Source organism: Monomorium pharaonis, chromosome 3, assembly GCF_013373865.1.
Source record: "Monomorium pharaonis isolate MP-MQ-018 chromosome 3, ASM1337386v2, whole genome shotgun sequence".
Lineage (NCBI taxonomy): Eukaryota > Metazoa > Arthropoda > Insecta > Hymenoptera > Formicidae > Monomorium > Monomorium pharaonis.
The window spans coordinates 1,888,421-1,903,588 of record NC_050469.1 but is presented as its reverse complement, the minus strand read 5'-3'; the positions used below and the strand labels follow the sequence as shown (position 1 = coordinate 1,903,588).

Here is a 15,168-nt window from a genome sequence, read left to right as displayed (position 1 = left end):
ACTCTTTTAATAAAGTTCTTTAAATAATGAATTAACTAGATTTAAATAAATATCGTAAGGATCCTTTCTGGATGCTTGGACGGGCACGTAGTTGGAGTGCAGCAAAGAACATAATCATTTGAAGACACGTTATATTTATATAATTTGTAAATTTGTTTTACTTAATGTTGTGATATATTTAATATGACATACTCCTCTCTCCCTCTCTTTCTCTCACTTACTCTTTCACTCACTCACTCACTCACTCACTCACTCACTTATTCACTCACTCAATCCTTTAATTGTTTAATATTTTCTCTTTCTTTTTTTTTACTTTTCTCATTTTCATATACATATTGGTTTTTATTGAATGATCTTAGATATATTACATTATATTTTTATAACTTTCTAATATCACTTATATATCTGAATATCGATAAACATGTGACAAATACAAAAACAAATCCTAGTGATGATCATTTTAAACATTCGTTGGAAATATATTATATCAAAATGCTAAATATATCGGGATACATTAATTGTGCAATCTCACGAGATGTAAGTAAAACGTTAATCGGAAATATTTTATATTATACAATAGAAGTAAATATACGATTTTTAAAATATTCTTTATATAAAAGAATATATAAAAAAATCATCAAAGTCATAAAAGATCAGAGACAATAATAATTTCTCTATATTTATACAAGTAACATTTTTGAGCAGCCCAAGGCTACTCTACGGGTCACGCCATGAGTCGTTAATAAACGTATATTAATAGTTATTTTTCATTATAAATGTAGATATTTTGCGTTGACCAGATATTAATAAATGCTAATGGCAATGACTGTGGAAAAGATTAGTGCATTGATCTATCTCGCGTAATAGAATATTTGAAATACACAATATTATTTAAGAGCAAGTACATATCTTTAATATCGGGTTAACATAAAATCACAATTCTCAAATTTAATATATGCAAAGCAAATACCTGTACTTAGTGTATTAAAATAAAGTTAGATTGTAGATTATTAATATTTTTAATCACTATAATCCTGTAAAGGATTACAAATATCTTGTTCTGTATTTTTATTAAAAATATGATTGATTGTTATGATTCCTTACATATATTACAAAATATTTTTTTATAATGAATATAAAAATATTTACAAAAAAAATTTATTAAAATGTAATCTTCAGTAAAAGCTATTATAAATAATAGTTAACTTAAAGTTTGCAAAAAAGGTTTAATTAAATGTTTAATATTATATTAATTATACTAAGTACAGTATTGCACTTAAAAAAAAATTAACATTAATATTATCTTTATAGTTATATAGAAGTTATCAAAGACGTACGTGCTTAAATATTGCATATTTCTAATAATTGAATAATGATACAATGTATAGATTAGGATACACTAATCACTATACAAATAAATGAAGTACCAATTAATTTGCCTTCAAATAATGTTCGATTATATAACGCGTTCCTTGAATAATTTATATAATACAAATAAACATTTATTAATAGAATAAATAAAGCAAAGTGAGTAAAATCGAATTGTCATTCATTGCAATCAAATAGCACTCCAATCATAATCTAGTCAGTTTTGAGATAAACGTCGGAGTAGTATTTATAATTATCAGCAATAATAAAAAACTGTTCTGATATATTAAACCTATAAATATTTTTATGTAAATCTGTTGCTATTTGTTTACAAAATCTCGACAACAGCAAATTTCTGATAAAAATAAGTTATACTTTAATTAATCGCATTAAAAAACGTCTTTACTATTTTAATGAAAGAGAAAAGATAAAGTGGAATGCTTGATACATTTTTCACATATCTCCATATTTGCATTTGTTTATTCAAAATGTATTTATTATTTAGCAAATTAGGTCAACTAAATAATATTTAAATATTTAAATACTAATGGATAAAACATTGGATAAAAAATACAAATATAGAAATTAATTTAGAAAATAATGTTAAAGTATAAAGTATATTAAAGTGTAAAACTCATTTTTTCTTAATATTGTAAATAGATCGAGTTGATTAGCTCTTTGTCTGTTTAGATTCTTTCAATCTTGCAAAGAAATACGTTATTTCAAACTTTAAATTATCTATAGATAACAAAAAATTGTACAAGATACTTTATGGAAGAAAATGTTGTAGCTATGTCAATAATACGCGCGCGCGCACATACACGCACATGCACGCACGCATGTGCACAGACAATATATACGTATGTATTCATTTTTAAGAACATATTTTCTTGAATTTTTTTTTCGTGAAAGAATCAGTACAAGAAGCCAATCTATAGAGTTCTTAATGATGTTGCAAGAAAGTTAAACTTGTATTCCACGCTATCTTTGAAAAGGGAATATATGCTGGATATTAAAAAAAAAAAGAATAAAGAAAAAAAGAAGTATACACGTTATACAATAAAAGCATGAAATCAATAATTGTACACACTTATTAATAAGTTTATACATATATTAACTTTATTATTAAAGTTCAAGATAAGAAGAGATAACTGTTACTTTTGCTAGTAAATGTATACACTTACTATTATAGTTTAATTTAGCAAAAGTGTATATACAAATAATATGTAATTAAAAATACTATTTTATACAGTTTATTATATTGCAATAAATAGAAACCATTTTATTAAATAACATAATATTTATTTACTTGTTATATTTTTGGACAATTCTTTGTTTAGTTTTGTGATAAATATTTATTTTGAACATCGTAACAATTATGACATTTTTGTTCAAATGTATTGTAGTACAATAATACTCTGTTATCATTTTAATTAAAAGTATCAGATTGCACATGCAGTTCAATTTATAAATCGTCTGTTAATCAGGATATGCGTCGCAAAAAATTTATATTAATTAGTAAGCTTTTATTATTAAAATTAAATAAAAATGTATGCTCCCTAGTAAGTGTATATGTTTACTAGTATTAATAAATGTAATTACTAGTAATAAGAATGTGTGTGTTTATTTTTATTTTTTACTTCTTATAATCTTAGGTAATTATATACATTTACTAGTAAATATATACAATTACTGAATTTTACGCTTTTACTGTGACATATATATTACATATCGTATCTAGCCAATCATATGGTATCAACTTCAACATACGGAGCAATATTACATTATGTGAAATATAAAAATATCCAATGTAAAAGATTATTTTTTAATCGTTTTTGCAGTAACAAAATTTTTATCAAACAATAGATATCATATGATAGATTCCACGTTATAATTTCAAACATTATTGCTATCCAACATATTTTCCTAAGAAAGAAAAAAAAAGAAAAAATTACCTACATAACGTTACAAAATTTACAACATTATTCTAGTCCTTGTTGTAATTTATGAAAAAAGAAGAGAAAATCAAAACGAAATAAAATAATACATTCGTGGAAGATGTGATTGCCATGGCGCGATATATCTGCATGTTCGGCTCGCTCTCATTTCAGCTCGGGGGAAACAAGGCGAGACCTCTTCCTTCACTTAAAAAAATCTGTCAAAGTACGAACAATCATATGTACTCTTTTATCTGTTAAATTTGTCTGTTCGTTCGTTAGTGTTAGTATAACTATAACATTTTCTTCACACTCGAAATTCTCTACCATTCATAATCGATTATTACAATCGAATATATATACTTTCACGTTAGCAAGCATCTGTCGCTTTTATCTTTCAAAGGCAGTATAGAGAGAAAAAAAAGGATACTATAAGGACAGTAATAATATAAAAACAAGGAACATGAGTAACCGTGTTTTTTCGATCGATAAAATATAAATAAGAAGTTAAAAGAGTTTGTTTCAAACAGAATATTGAGGAATTGTAAAAAAACTTTAGTGATATTATATTATATGCATCGTTGATTTGCAAATAAAATTCATTTCATCACATTTGCAAGATTACTAGTTAATAATTTTAATCTATGAAGAATAATCTATGCCTGTCACACATCCGCCATTACATAAAAATGCTTTCGTATTTAAATATAAGTGCTTTGAACACACTTATTAAACTCGCATTTATCATCTTAACGGCTAGATACTTTACGTCGGAAGGCATCTATTAATCATCTTCGCTCTTTACAATACAGTTTTTCAATATATTATTTGTTGTTACTTTATAATGAAAACGAAGCAAGTAAACTGAAACAGCTTTTATGGTGAGAAAAAAATACTACAAAAATATAAAGAAGATATTGGATTTTTCTTTAGACGGACGACGTAAAGTATGCGATTACAAGCAGACTGAATTAGGAAAGGCACAGATAGGGCTATATCTAAGTGCGTAAGGCGATTTCCTGATTTTTTGTGATTTTAGGAAGACATGTTTTTCCTTTAAATAATTATATAATCATACATACATACATGTACATGTATATGTATATAAATTCGGACACATTATATTCACATATACATATCATATGTATGTCGAAGATAACGCAGCACAATATTCGACATGTAAAAGTTCTTAAAAAAGTAAATTACACTCGATCTTGAGAAATACCACAGAATAACGGAGTCAAGAGTTTTTTTGAGATTATTGCATCACACAGTATCCATTGAGCGGTTGACTAATAATAAATACACTTTTGCCTTTTTGCCCAGCTCGATTCAATATGCGTTTTAGATTACGCATCGGGCATGCCGTGTCACGACGTCGGCACATCAGTTGTGCTAAAACCCGTGTCTGTATGGCCTTTCGCTTGTCGGAACTCGAGAGATGAAGCTTATACGGTTCATGGCCTGCAGCATATAATATATTATATATATATATCTGAGTGAGAATTGACATTAAAAATGTCAAGTATTCATTCTGATGCACCAATGGCTATGGATGCCGTTTAATTTGTTTTTTACAATTATTCTGTACCATGTTGGAATGATGAGTACAGTGACCATATCATGAAAGAGTATTATAATAATTGTTTTTACTATAAATTATATACTCTCGTTATTCTGCAGTCTTCCATCCTCAGCTCCAAGTACTCTTATGTACGTGGATAGTATCCACTATTTTGCATTTGAATGATAATTAGGTCCCATATATGTATATAACAAATACATATGTATATGTGTATATATATGTTGTGTATACATATACACACATACACATACACACACACACACATATATATATGTGTATAGATATCCTAAATCAAAGATATGCCTCGCTACAATCGAGTGAGAGAAAGGGATGCACAATGAGTATGCGAGGTGGCCTGAATTCAGCCGAGCAGTGTATATTATTTCCATCGATTTATCTTAAGCGCGAATCTTATATGCGATATCATATATGATCTAATTCGTCCACTATATATATATATATATATATATATATATATATATATATATATATAATGTATATAATATATATACATAGACATATATATATATACATATACATATAAATTCTATATATAAGAAGACTTTGTGTACTTTTCGTTATGCGTATCAAGAACGAAAACGAAAATCTTTCTACTTAAAATTCAACTAAAGGTGTTTATAAACTACAATTTGTCAAGCAAAATATTTATGGGACAGACAAACAATACATAGATAGAGGTGAGAAGTACGCGATTACGCTTGAGGATGAAAATAGTATATAAGTATAAATAAAGCTACAAAATAAAATGCATAAGCTATATGTTCTGCGGCTTTCACTGATAATGGTCGCTGCTGGCTCATCGGATTTGTAATGAATATATCATATATGTCCATATAACATGTAAATATATCGAAGTATAGAATTTTCAGAATTACATAGTCATTGTGCATCCTTAAAAAAAAACAAGAATCATTTGCATGCAAACAATAGGTACAATTTATCAAACTATGTCACAATATAAGATATATTCGAATATATGAAAATCTCAACACTTAAACGTTTAAAATGCTAAGCATGCACTAAAGATCCACTGCAAAGCTGTAATGTTTATGCTAGCGTTCTCAGTTTATACTTGTAATCAAGATAATTGGATAAACCGTGATAAAATTATTAAATATTTATTGATGTACATAGATCAACAAATGTATAATTGAATTAAAAAAATATATAGAAAAAAAATGAATTTATAAAAATATTTTATATGCTATAAAATATTTGATTTCTATGGACCTTGTTTAAACATGAGTATAGAAAGGAGTCAAAATAACACATGCAATATATTAAAAAGATTATATATTAAAAAGATAGATTTTGGACAACTGCTAAAGACTTTGGCATTCTATTACATATGTTTCTCTTCTAAATTAAAATTTGTTTGTCTTTATGAGTTAATTATCAATAAATTTTCCAAGAAATTTTATAGTTTATATTAACCTCAATTAGGAAATAATTCATATGATTTGATTCAATTATTTGTTTTTTTTAGAGGATAATTTACCTAGATTACGTAAACTTACAGTAAAAAAATAATCGTAAATATACAGAGATAATATTACAATCATACAAATTATAAGCATGCTATCAAATACCGGTATTATTAAATGTTGATTTAATTAATTATAGAACTTACCGTTTGGAGAATTTTGAGGATAATTTCGAGAAGAAGGACGGCCTTGCTAGAGGGCTAATTGCATTTGTATCCTGTGTTTGTGTGTGACCCTGAAAATACATTTAATTATTAATAAATAATGCTTGAATAATTAATAATTGCTAATGAAAAGAATAAACTATAAAGTCAATTCTTTTCTTACAAATATTCGTCTTAAGTACTTGCCTGAGTGTGATTTCGCTGTGCTCTATTTTGGCCAGAATGAAACGTACTACGACTCGGAACATTCCGTGGAAATGCTGGAGTAGTGGTTGTCTGTCTGTTGCATACACCCAAACTAATAACAAATAATGATTTTGTCTTAATATAGATTGTAATTATACGATAAGCATATAGGCTGATCTATTAGTATTATTATTTTTGCACACTACATCATAGAGAGAGAAAGTATATGCTCGGATAAACACACTACTGTTACCCATTCGATTCAAGTAAAGCTGGTATCAAGATGCAAAGAAGATATAATTAGATAAAATTAGCTGTTTAATTGTTGTGTATATTTCAAAGATATAAAAAAATTTTCAAGCAATATCTTATAAATTAAGCTTAGTGAGTAGAGTTAATAAAGCAATACTGATAAGAGCAATTAATTTATATCCTGTCTACGCATAATATATATGATAAATATTCATAAACATCAATTTTTTAATATTATATATATATATATATAAATATCGTGTGTGTGTGTGTGTGTGTGTGTGTGTGTGTGTGTGTGTGTGTATAATATACATGAAAAAAATAAAATTTTTATTCAATTTATATTATTGAAATATAAATGAAATATTTAATACAATATTTATGACAAATAAAAAAATATTTATAATAATATTTACAATACATAGTTTATAAATATGTTAAATATTAATAATAAATCTTTATGATCTGTTTTATCTAAGATATAAAAAAAAACGCGCGTGCGCGCGTATGTATGTATGTACCGTGTGTGTGTATGTGTGTACTACAATATTATCCTATTTATCTTACATATTAAGCTTTATAATCAAAGAAAAAACGAATGTAATTATTACGTTTGACCTGACTGGCCTCAAATATATTTAATAAATAGCGTACAATGTTTCGACCGTTGGTTTCGGTCCTTATCAAGTGCTTAGATATGTAAAAATTATGTGGTACACAGAGCTTTAATACGCAAACCAAAGCTTTCAACCACCATAGGAATAACAATACACATAATGAGATTAATCTAAAACAGTTCGTTGCCATCCCGTACATTAAAGGGCTAAGCGATAACATTAAGCGTATTCTAAAAGGTGTAAAATTAAACAGTCTATACACTATTCCCAAAAAACTCAATTGTATCATTAAACGCGGTAAAGATTCATTAAATCTTACGAAACAAACGCAACTAGTACAAAATCAAATGTGATCAATGTGATGCGGTATATATCGGACAAACTAAGAGACACGTGTCTACGCGCATCAAGGAACATCAACGAGATATAACAAAAGATGTTAACAACTACTCCGTTATTAGTAAACACTGAGTATCTTGTGGTCATGAGTTTAAATAGTCTCAACCGATTATACTGCATAAAGAATGCATTACAAGGAAACGTGAAATAGTTGAAACATTTTTCATAAAAAAAACATGAGCATACTATCAATTTACAAAAGGATATTGACAACTTAAATGGAATTTATGACAAAATAATTAAATCGACATAGGCGTTTAAAGGTATCGATTTTATCTGATATTATCTTTGTTCGTTTATTTATATATTTTTACCGTTAGACTCCGTACCGCCGTTTAGTCGAGCCTCAGATCTCGAGAGAAATACATTAGACTTCAATGTATCCAATCATTTATTATTTTTTACTATACAAACTTGACTACACTTTTGATTTGTAAACGTTATTATTGATTTATATTTTTAGTGCAACTGTTCTGTAACTTACTCCGTTTATATTGCTTTTCAGATAATATCTAGGCACATATTAGAACTCAAAATGTGTACCACATAATTTTTACGTATCTAAGCACTTGATATAAAAACCGAAACCAACGGTCGAAACATTGTGATAATTACATTGTTTTTTTCTTTTATAATCACTGGCGAATAAATAATCATTTTATTAATAATTAAAAGTCATACAAAATATAAAATGAAAAAAATTCTAAGTGAGCGAAATGTAAGCATGTCGAAATTCTATCATCAATTGTATATAATGAGATGATTTTTACCATGATCAAACCTAAATGAATTTTATACAAATGTAGAACAAAAAAAAACCAATAAAGCTGATGTAGAAATCTCGCAAAGTTTATTCATATAAATGAAAAAGAGAATAAAGAGACTAAGAAAGAAAAAGAATAAAAGAGCACCGAGAGAGAGAGAGAGAGAGAGAGAGAGAGAGAGAGAGAGAGAGAGAGAGAGAGAGAGAGAGAGAGAGAGAGAGAGAGAGAGAGAGAGAGAGAGAATTAAAAAACCATGAGAAAAAATGACCAGAAACTATCCTAGAGAATCCTATGTCGATCATTTTTTAAAATGGAGCACTTAAAGAGATTGGCACTGTCGTTTTTGAGCTTCTGAGAAATGAATTTTCTCATCGATTGCTCCGACAGAATTTGTAAAAGATTATAGTGATAAGAAACCTAATTACCCTAAGAGAGTTAGTGGCCCAAGAAAGAAGTAACCAAATGAAAGAACGAATGTATTCAAAGTATGTATATATATGCAGGATAGTATGCAGGTATTTTGGTTTTTTGTATTAGGCATCGGGGGCCTGTACCTCTGCCTAAGGGGGTCAGCAGTGGCGAGTAAGGAGTTGTGGGCGTTGCGTGGTTGAGGGTCCAGTAGTGAATGGTCGCTGGGGGGTACACCACTTGAGGAACGGTGACTTGCACTGATGCTCGCAGACTTGGTGTGACCCCGCGTTGGTCTAGTACCCTCGCCCAGGCTGTGCATAAAACTAATCAGCAAACTGCCGAGCCTTACGTTCCACGATATAATCCTATTTTTTTTAATATAATATAATAGCGGAAAATTTTCTGAGGTTGTACGAAAGCAAAACGGGGCGAGATCCAAACTTTGTGAAATTTTAAACATTGGATTATTTCATTCCGTATTTATATGTTATAGAATTTAATTCTTATATATTAAGAAATCTTTTTTACTTTCTTTCTAATGACTGTAATTCCTGTAATACATATATTATTTACTTTTATATTATATATCATAAAAAATCTTATTTAATACATTTTTATATCTTTACTTAAATATTTTATTTATTTATAAAAAATTCTAAATAAAAATCTGTACATATAGGTACATGTATATGTACATACATGTATATAAATTATATATTATATATATTTTTATAGATATATTTTTTGTAACAAAAATTTACTAATAAGGAATACAAAAGGAAATCACAGGGATGGAAAAAGGAAAATGAAAATGAATGCTAACTGCTGCAGCTAATGTAACCTCGCGAAATAGTTGAATGATAAGAGAACAGAATATGATGCTATAACGTAAGTAAGAATGAAAAATGTATGGATGATGTTAATGTGTATCTATAAACACTTTCTCGATTAGGTATATATTTGAGGTAATAGAGTTATACACGTGGATGCGATCTGTGATTTCATTTCAGCAAGCGTCTGTACATGTATAAACGTTACATCGGACTGTCCGTTCGATACATTTCTGTCAAGCCATAAAGAAAGTGATCGCAATGAACGATTGGCAGGCAGCAGCCAACATGCTAGAGCAATGCAACAAACAAATAAACTCCCCGCGGCTTTTAATGACAGATTTTGTTATTATTCACTCGATTATTAAATCATTTCTTGATTAACGGTTTAGTGTAATTTACACAAATAAGTAATCAGTCGTACACACATAAGTAAAAAAATTAGTGAAAGTAAAGGTGTGTTAACTCGACAAGAAGCATCACACGAGATGCACTAATATTTTTATTTTATATCGTTATGTAGCTAATGAGATATTGGATCATAATTTAATTTGCAAATACAAATTGATAATTTGATAATAGTAGTTCTGTAAAGTAGTATAAGAAACTAAATACACTCCAATATCTCAGATAAGTTAAGTATCGAAAAGTAAAGATATATATATAGACTATCAGAAAAAAGTATAATAAAGTCTCGTAGCACTGGGTCCATTTTTAAATAATATTTGTATTCTGTTTTGTAAAAAATAGATTGCATGTTTCAGGTAAACATAATTGGATATCACTATACCTGGGTACTTCGTTGGTTCTTTCAGTAGATGATGATGTTTTCGCTTGATCATAGGAGATGGTGCTACGTCGACCAACAGAACCAGGAGCAGGTGAGGTAAGAGGCCGACCACCACCTACTCCTGCGTTCATTGTGTTGCTCTTGCCTACCCTTCCTTTACCACCGGGACTTGTACCCACGCCTAGAATAAACATTGTCACTGCAAGCCTCATTAGATATGGTTCAACACAAAACAAAAAGCAACATACTTTAAATTATAACAAACATAAATATATTATTAAAAAAAAGACTATGAGCTGTTATACAAAATGTATAATCTACTCCCGTATTAAGAAACAAACATAAAATAAAGTAATATTATATAATTGTTTCCTTCTTGTGTGTGTACAAGTCATTACATTGTGAAGACTATGACAAAGGATCAGATTTTAGGGATATATATGCATGATATTTGTGATAAAATTATAACAATATGATGCGTTTAATCTTACAAACGTATAAGAAACAGGTATAAACAGTTTGATATTAAGGAGATATGACCGATACAGATCTCAGCAAAAAATAACTTATATTACTGAGAACATAACTGATATTTTAATATTTAAATTTTATGAGATTATTACTATTGATTTTAAATGCATACAATTAAATTAATAAACTGTTTTCGATAATTGTTAATAAGATTTAAATGTTCATTTTATGCATTCTTAATTTTGTCGTTAAAAATGTCGTCGTTAAAAATGTCGTCGACTATATAATTAGATGTTTCAATGCTTACGTATATCATCATACAATATTTACATCTATACCTGAAATCTTATACAACAGTTTTTAATTAATATCTTTGTAACAATTTTTTCTTTTTAACAATGTTGACAAATTTTTTGTTATATTTCTTTAATTCATCTTTAATTCAACTTTATAATCACACTTTTGCCATCTTTTTAGTTATATGAGAAAAAACTAAATAATGAGAGAAATTAAACTTTTGCAAAAAAGAATTTACTCTATTTATATAATTTTTATGTACATCAATGCATTTTAAAAAGTAATATAACTATAAATCAGTTATTCATCAGTGCACATCCGTCATAAGATGTCATGTTTAAAATTCCAATTTACACTTTTATTTTCTTAAAAATAGTTAATTTGAAGTTTTGATATAAAATTGGTTCCGCTTTAAATAATATTCATACAATTTTTAAACAAATTGAATTATTTTGACTTTTCGATCATACCTCCTTAAAAGATATATGATCAAAATCTTCGATATGATTGTACGATATGCATGATAAAATTTATGATTTATGAACAAATACGGAATAATACAAATAACACAAATAACAGATAAATTACAAATTAATTGTAAATTCGATAAATTAGCTATTAAATTGCTGCAACCTCGTCCAAAGCAACCTTATCCAAAGACTTTGCTCAAGCATCACAAAGAAAATATAGCACGACAAAATAATCGAATATCTATTTGTAAGATACTTTTTAAAATATTGTTCTCATAAAGTATTGTTTAAGAACAAAGTGTAACAACTCACTAGTATCTAACTGTCCAGGAGGTTGACTATTTTTAGGTGCAGAGGGCCGTGCAGAAACACGAGCACTATTTTCCTTGATCGTAGCCGCGTCCACGGTATTTTGTCGTTTAAAATTACTACCCCCGCTTCCAGTAACAGTTGTACCAGTTACTGCAGTCGCATGATTGTGATTCGTTGCGTTACCTGGACTAGGTGCGCCTCCTAATGAGAAAAAGAATATGTAATACAATCTACTTTAGACATAATATTTATATTAATCAGCAAACATCAACAAATAATCCTGTTGATTTTTTGTTACCATATTTTATAACATTCATTACACTATTTTTATTACAAATTCAGTTTAACAATAAAACTACATATTAACTAGTTATTATTCAGCTTCTTCTGACATAAATAAATGATACAAAAATTGTTGCGTAAAATTCATAATTTCCGATAATCAGATGAAATGCAAATGTTTTGTCTTACCCAAGATAAATCCTTATCCATGCTTGTTATTTCACAGTAAGGTTTTAAACTGCCATACACTGCATTACGATTAAAATGAACAAATGTAACACTTACGAAGAGTTTCACCACCAGATGAGGCCCGTCTATTGGGTTTTGGATTGCTAGCTGAAATACTTCTATGAACACCTCTGTGAGATGGACTCTGTACTGCACCACCTGTTCCTCCACTGTTTCCTCCACCACCTCCTGAACTGACTTGAGGTGGAATGTTACGCAGTGATAATGAACTACCTGATCGTGATCCATCGCTTTCAGGCTGTACAAATAGAAATTTGGAATAAAATGTAAAAAAAAAATTTTAATTCTACTATATACTATATAATCATGATACATGTATTGTGTATTCTTACATCTGTTGTCTTTCTGCCTAAGAGCAAGTAAGTGGCAAATACATCGTCATATTTCGCTTGTCCTAAAGAATCCTCTATTTCGCTTCGAGTGTATCCCATACTGGCTAAGGCCTCTGAAATAAAAATGCGTGACGGCATAGTTACATCCATTAGAATTGACGAATTTTCCGACAACATTCATAATTCAAAATTAAAAAAATATAAAAAAATCTTTGTTATGACAAAAAGCTTTGCTATGTACTGCCATAATAAATATTATTCAACATTTAGAAATACACTAAATTCTTAAAGATTAGACTTATCGTCTTTATGATGTATATCCGTATTTTCAGAACTTGTTAAAAAGAAGATGTAGTTTTAGTTTGAGTTTAATATTTACAATTAATTAAAGAAAAATTCACTTTTTAATCAAGTTATATACAATAAAAATTCTATTCTCATGCAAAAAAAATTCTAAACAGCAAATTACAAACATATACAATTAAACATAAATATATCAGACTTTTAATACATTGTAAGTTTATTTTATTTATTTTTTATTTTGATTACAAAAAATCTAAAATATAATAATTACAAAAAATTTTTTTAGACTGCGGGGATTCGAACTCGAGTTAGCTGCAGAGACAAAATACATGCGTGCGCATTAGTCTATTCAGTCACTTCGTGATTTGGGAAGTTAAACTTCAGATTTAAGATAGCTGTCCAACTTTAATTGCAAATTTCTGTAAAATTAAGATTTATTCATTCTAACTCTTTTATACTTTTTATACATTCAAATCCCCTTTCAAATGTATGTCTTATTTTATTTCGTGTTTTACAATTATTGCTATCTCCTTGTAAATAAGAATTTGAAAAACAAACTATGATGTTGTCACTTGTGCGTTTACATTTTTTATTTGATACAATTTAATAAAACGTTATCTCACATTGCGCTAAAAACTTTGATATTCTTTTTCAATAAAAAACTGACACAATACGTATTAAATAATATTGAATAAGTCTGTCTGATATATTTCGATAATATATTAATAGTGATTATTATTACATAATTTATGAACTATAGAAAATACCGTGTGAACATTCTCCTAAGAGAAACTATATAAAAGATTTAGTATATTAAAAAAAATTTTCAATATATACCATTTGAGGACATATACATGCGTTGTGAAGAAAATAGAAGCTCTTTGTCATTGATCTCATATAAGGTAGAATGTTCAACGGGTATGACATTAAACATAAAAACGGTAAGTAGTAAGTGTTATGTACATACTGGTAGACTCACCTATCCTCTTGTGATCTCTATAATCAGGTTCAGGTTCTAAGTACGGTTTTAACTCATCATCTTCATATCCCAAATTCATCCATTTATCCTTCATTATATTCTATAGTAATAAAAATGATTAAATTATACCTTTTGAACATGTGATACGTGAAAAAATACTGTTTGTAAATATATTAATAAGACGATTAATACTTTAACTTAGTAAGGTAATAAAAGAAATTCAAGAATAAAAAATGTGTTGAGTAAATTAATATTCTTTTTCAACTAAATTAAATAAAAATTAACAGCTCATAAAATTAATTTAATCACTACTTAGCTTTGACTCTAAATATTGCTTAATTTGTCTTTATCGATAAATAAAAGAGCCCATTTGTTTTTATTTAAAGTTATACAATTAATTTAGTTTTGTTAAAAGTTACATGAACAAAAAATTAACTCAATTAAAAATTGCTTTAATTCTTCATCTGACTATACATAATTATGTACATTCAATCTTAAGGATTAAAACTAATTCGAATTCTTTCCAAATGTTATATATTAATAAAATAATTTATCATTATAAATGAAATAATTTATCGATATATTTTTGATTCATATTAGATGGAAATAGATTCTCATCCTAAGTAGAAAAAAATATTTTCATTAAACAAGCTATCGTAATCACT

The 15,168-nt window shown here is 27.9% G+C and overlaps 1 protein-coding gene across 16 annotated transcripts in view; it reads right to left on the bottom strand.

Moving 5' to 3' along the window:
• Positions 1 to 15,168, bottom strand: part of LOC105837498 (serine/threonine-protein kinase MARK2) — a 125,800-nt gene that overhangs the window by 9,802 nt on the left and 100,830 nt on the right. For 11 of the 16 annotated variants that reach the window (XM_036284385.1, XM_036284386.1, XM_036284387.1 and 8 more), the window contains 8 exons: positions 14,492 to 14,603; positions 13,222 to 13,334; positions 12,926 to 13,127; positions 12,359 to 12,559; positions 10,809 to 11,007; positions 9,332 to 9,499; positions 6,746 to 6,857; positions 6,542 to 6,630 (listed from right to left, as the gene is read on the bottom strand). In XM_036284385.1, coding sequence (XP_036140278.1) covers positions 6,542 to 6,630; positions 6,746 to 6,857; positions 9,332 to 9,499; positions 10,809 to 11,007; positions 12,359 to 12,559; positions 12,926 to 13,127; positions 13,222 to 13,334; positions 14,492 to 14,603 — 1,196 coding nt within the window. Of the gene's footprint in view, positions 1 to 302; positions 4,770 to 6,541; positions 6,631 to 6,745; positions 6,858 to 9,331; positions 9,500 to 10,808; positions 11,008 to 12,358; positions 12,560 to 12,925; positions 13,128 to 13,221; positions 13,335 to 14,491; positions 14,604 to 15,168 lie in introns of those variants that run through there. The other 5 variants (XM_012682346.3, XM_012682345.3, XM_012682342.3 and 2 more) reach the window with 5 other exon arrangements.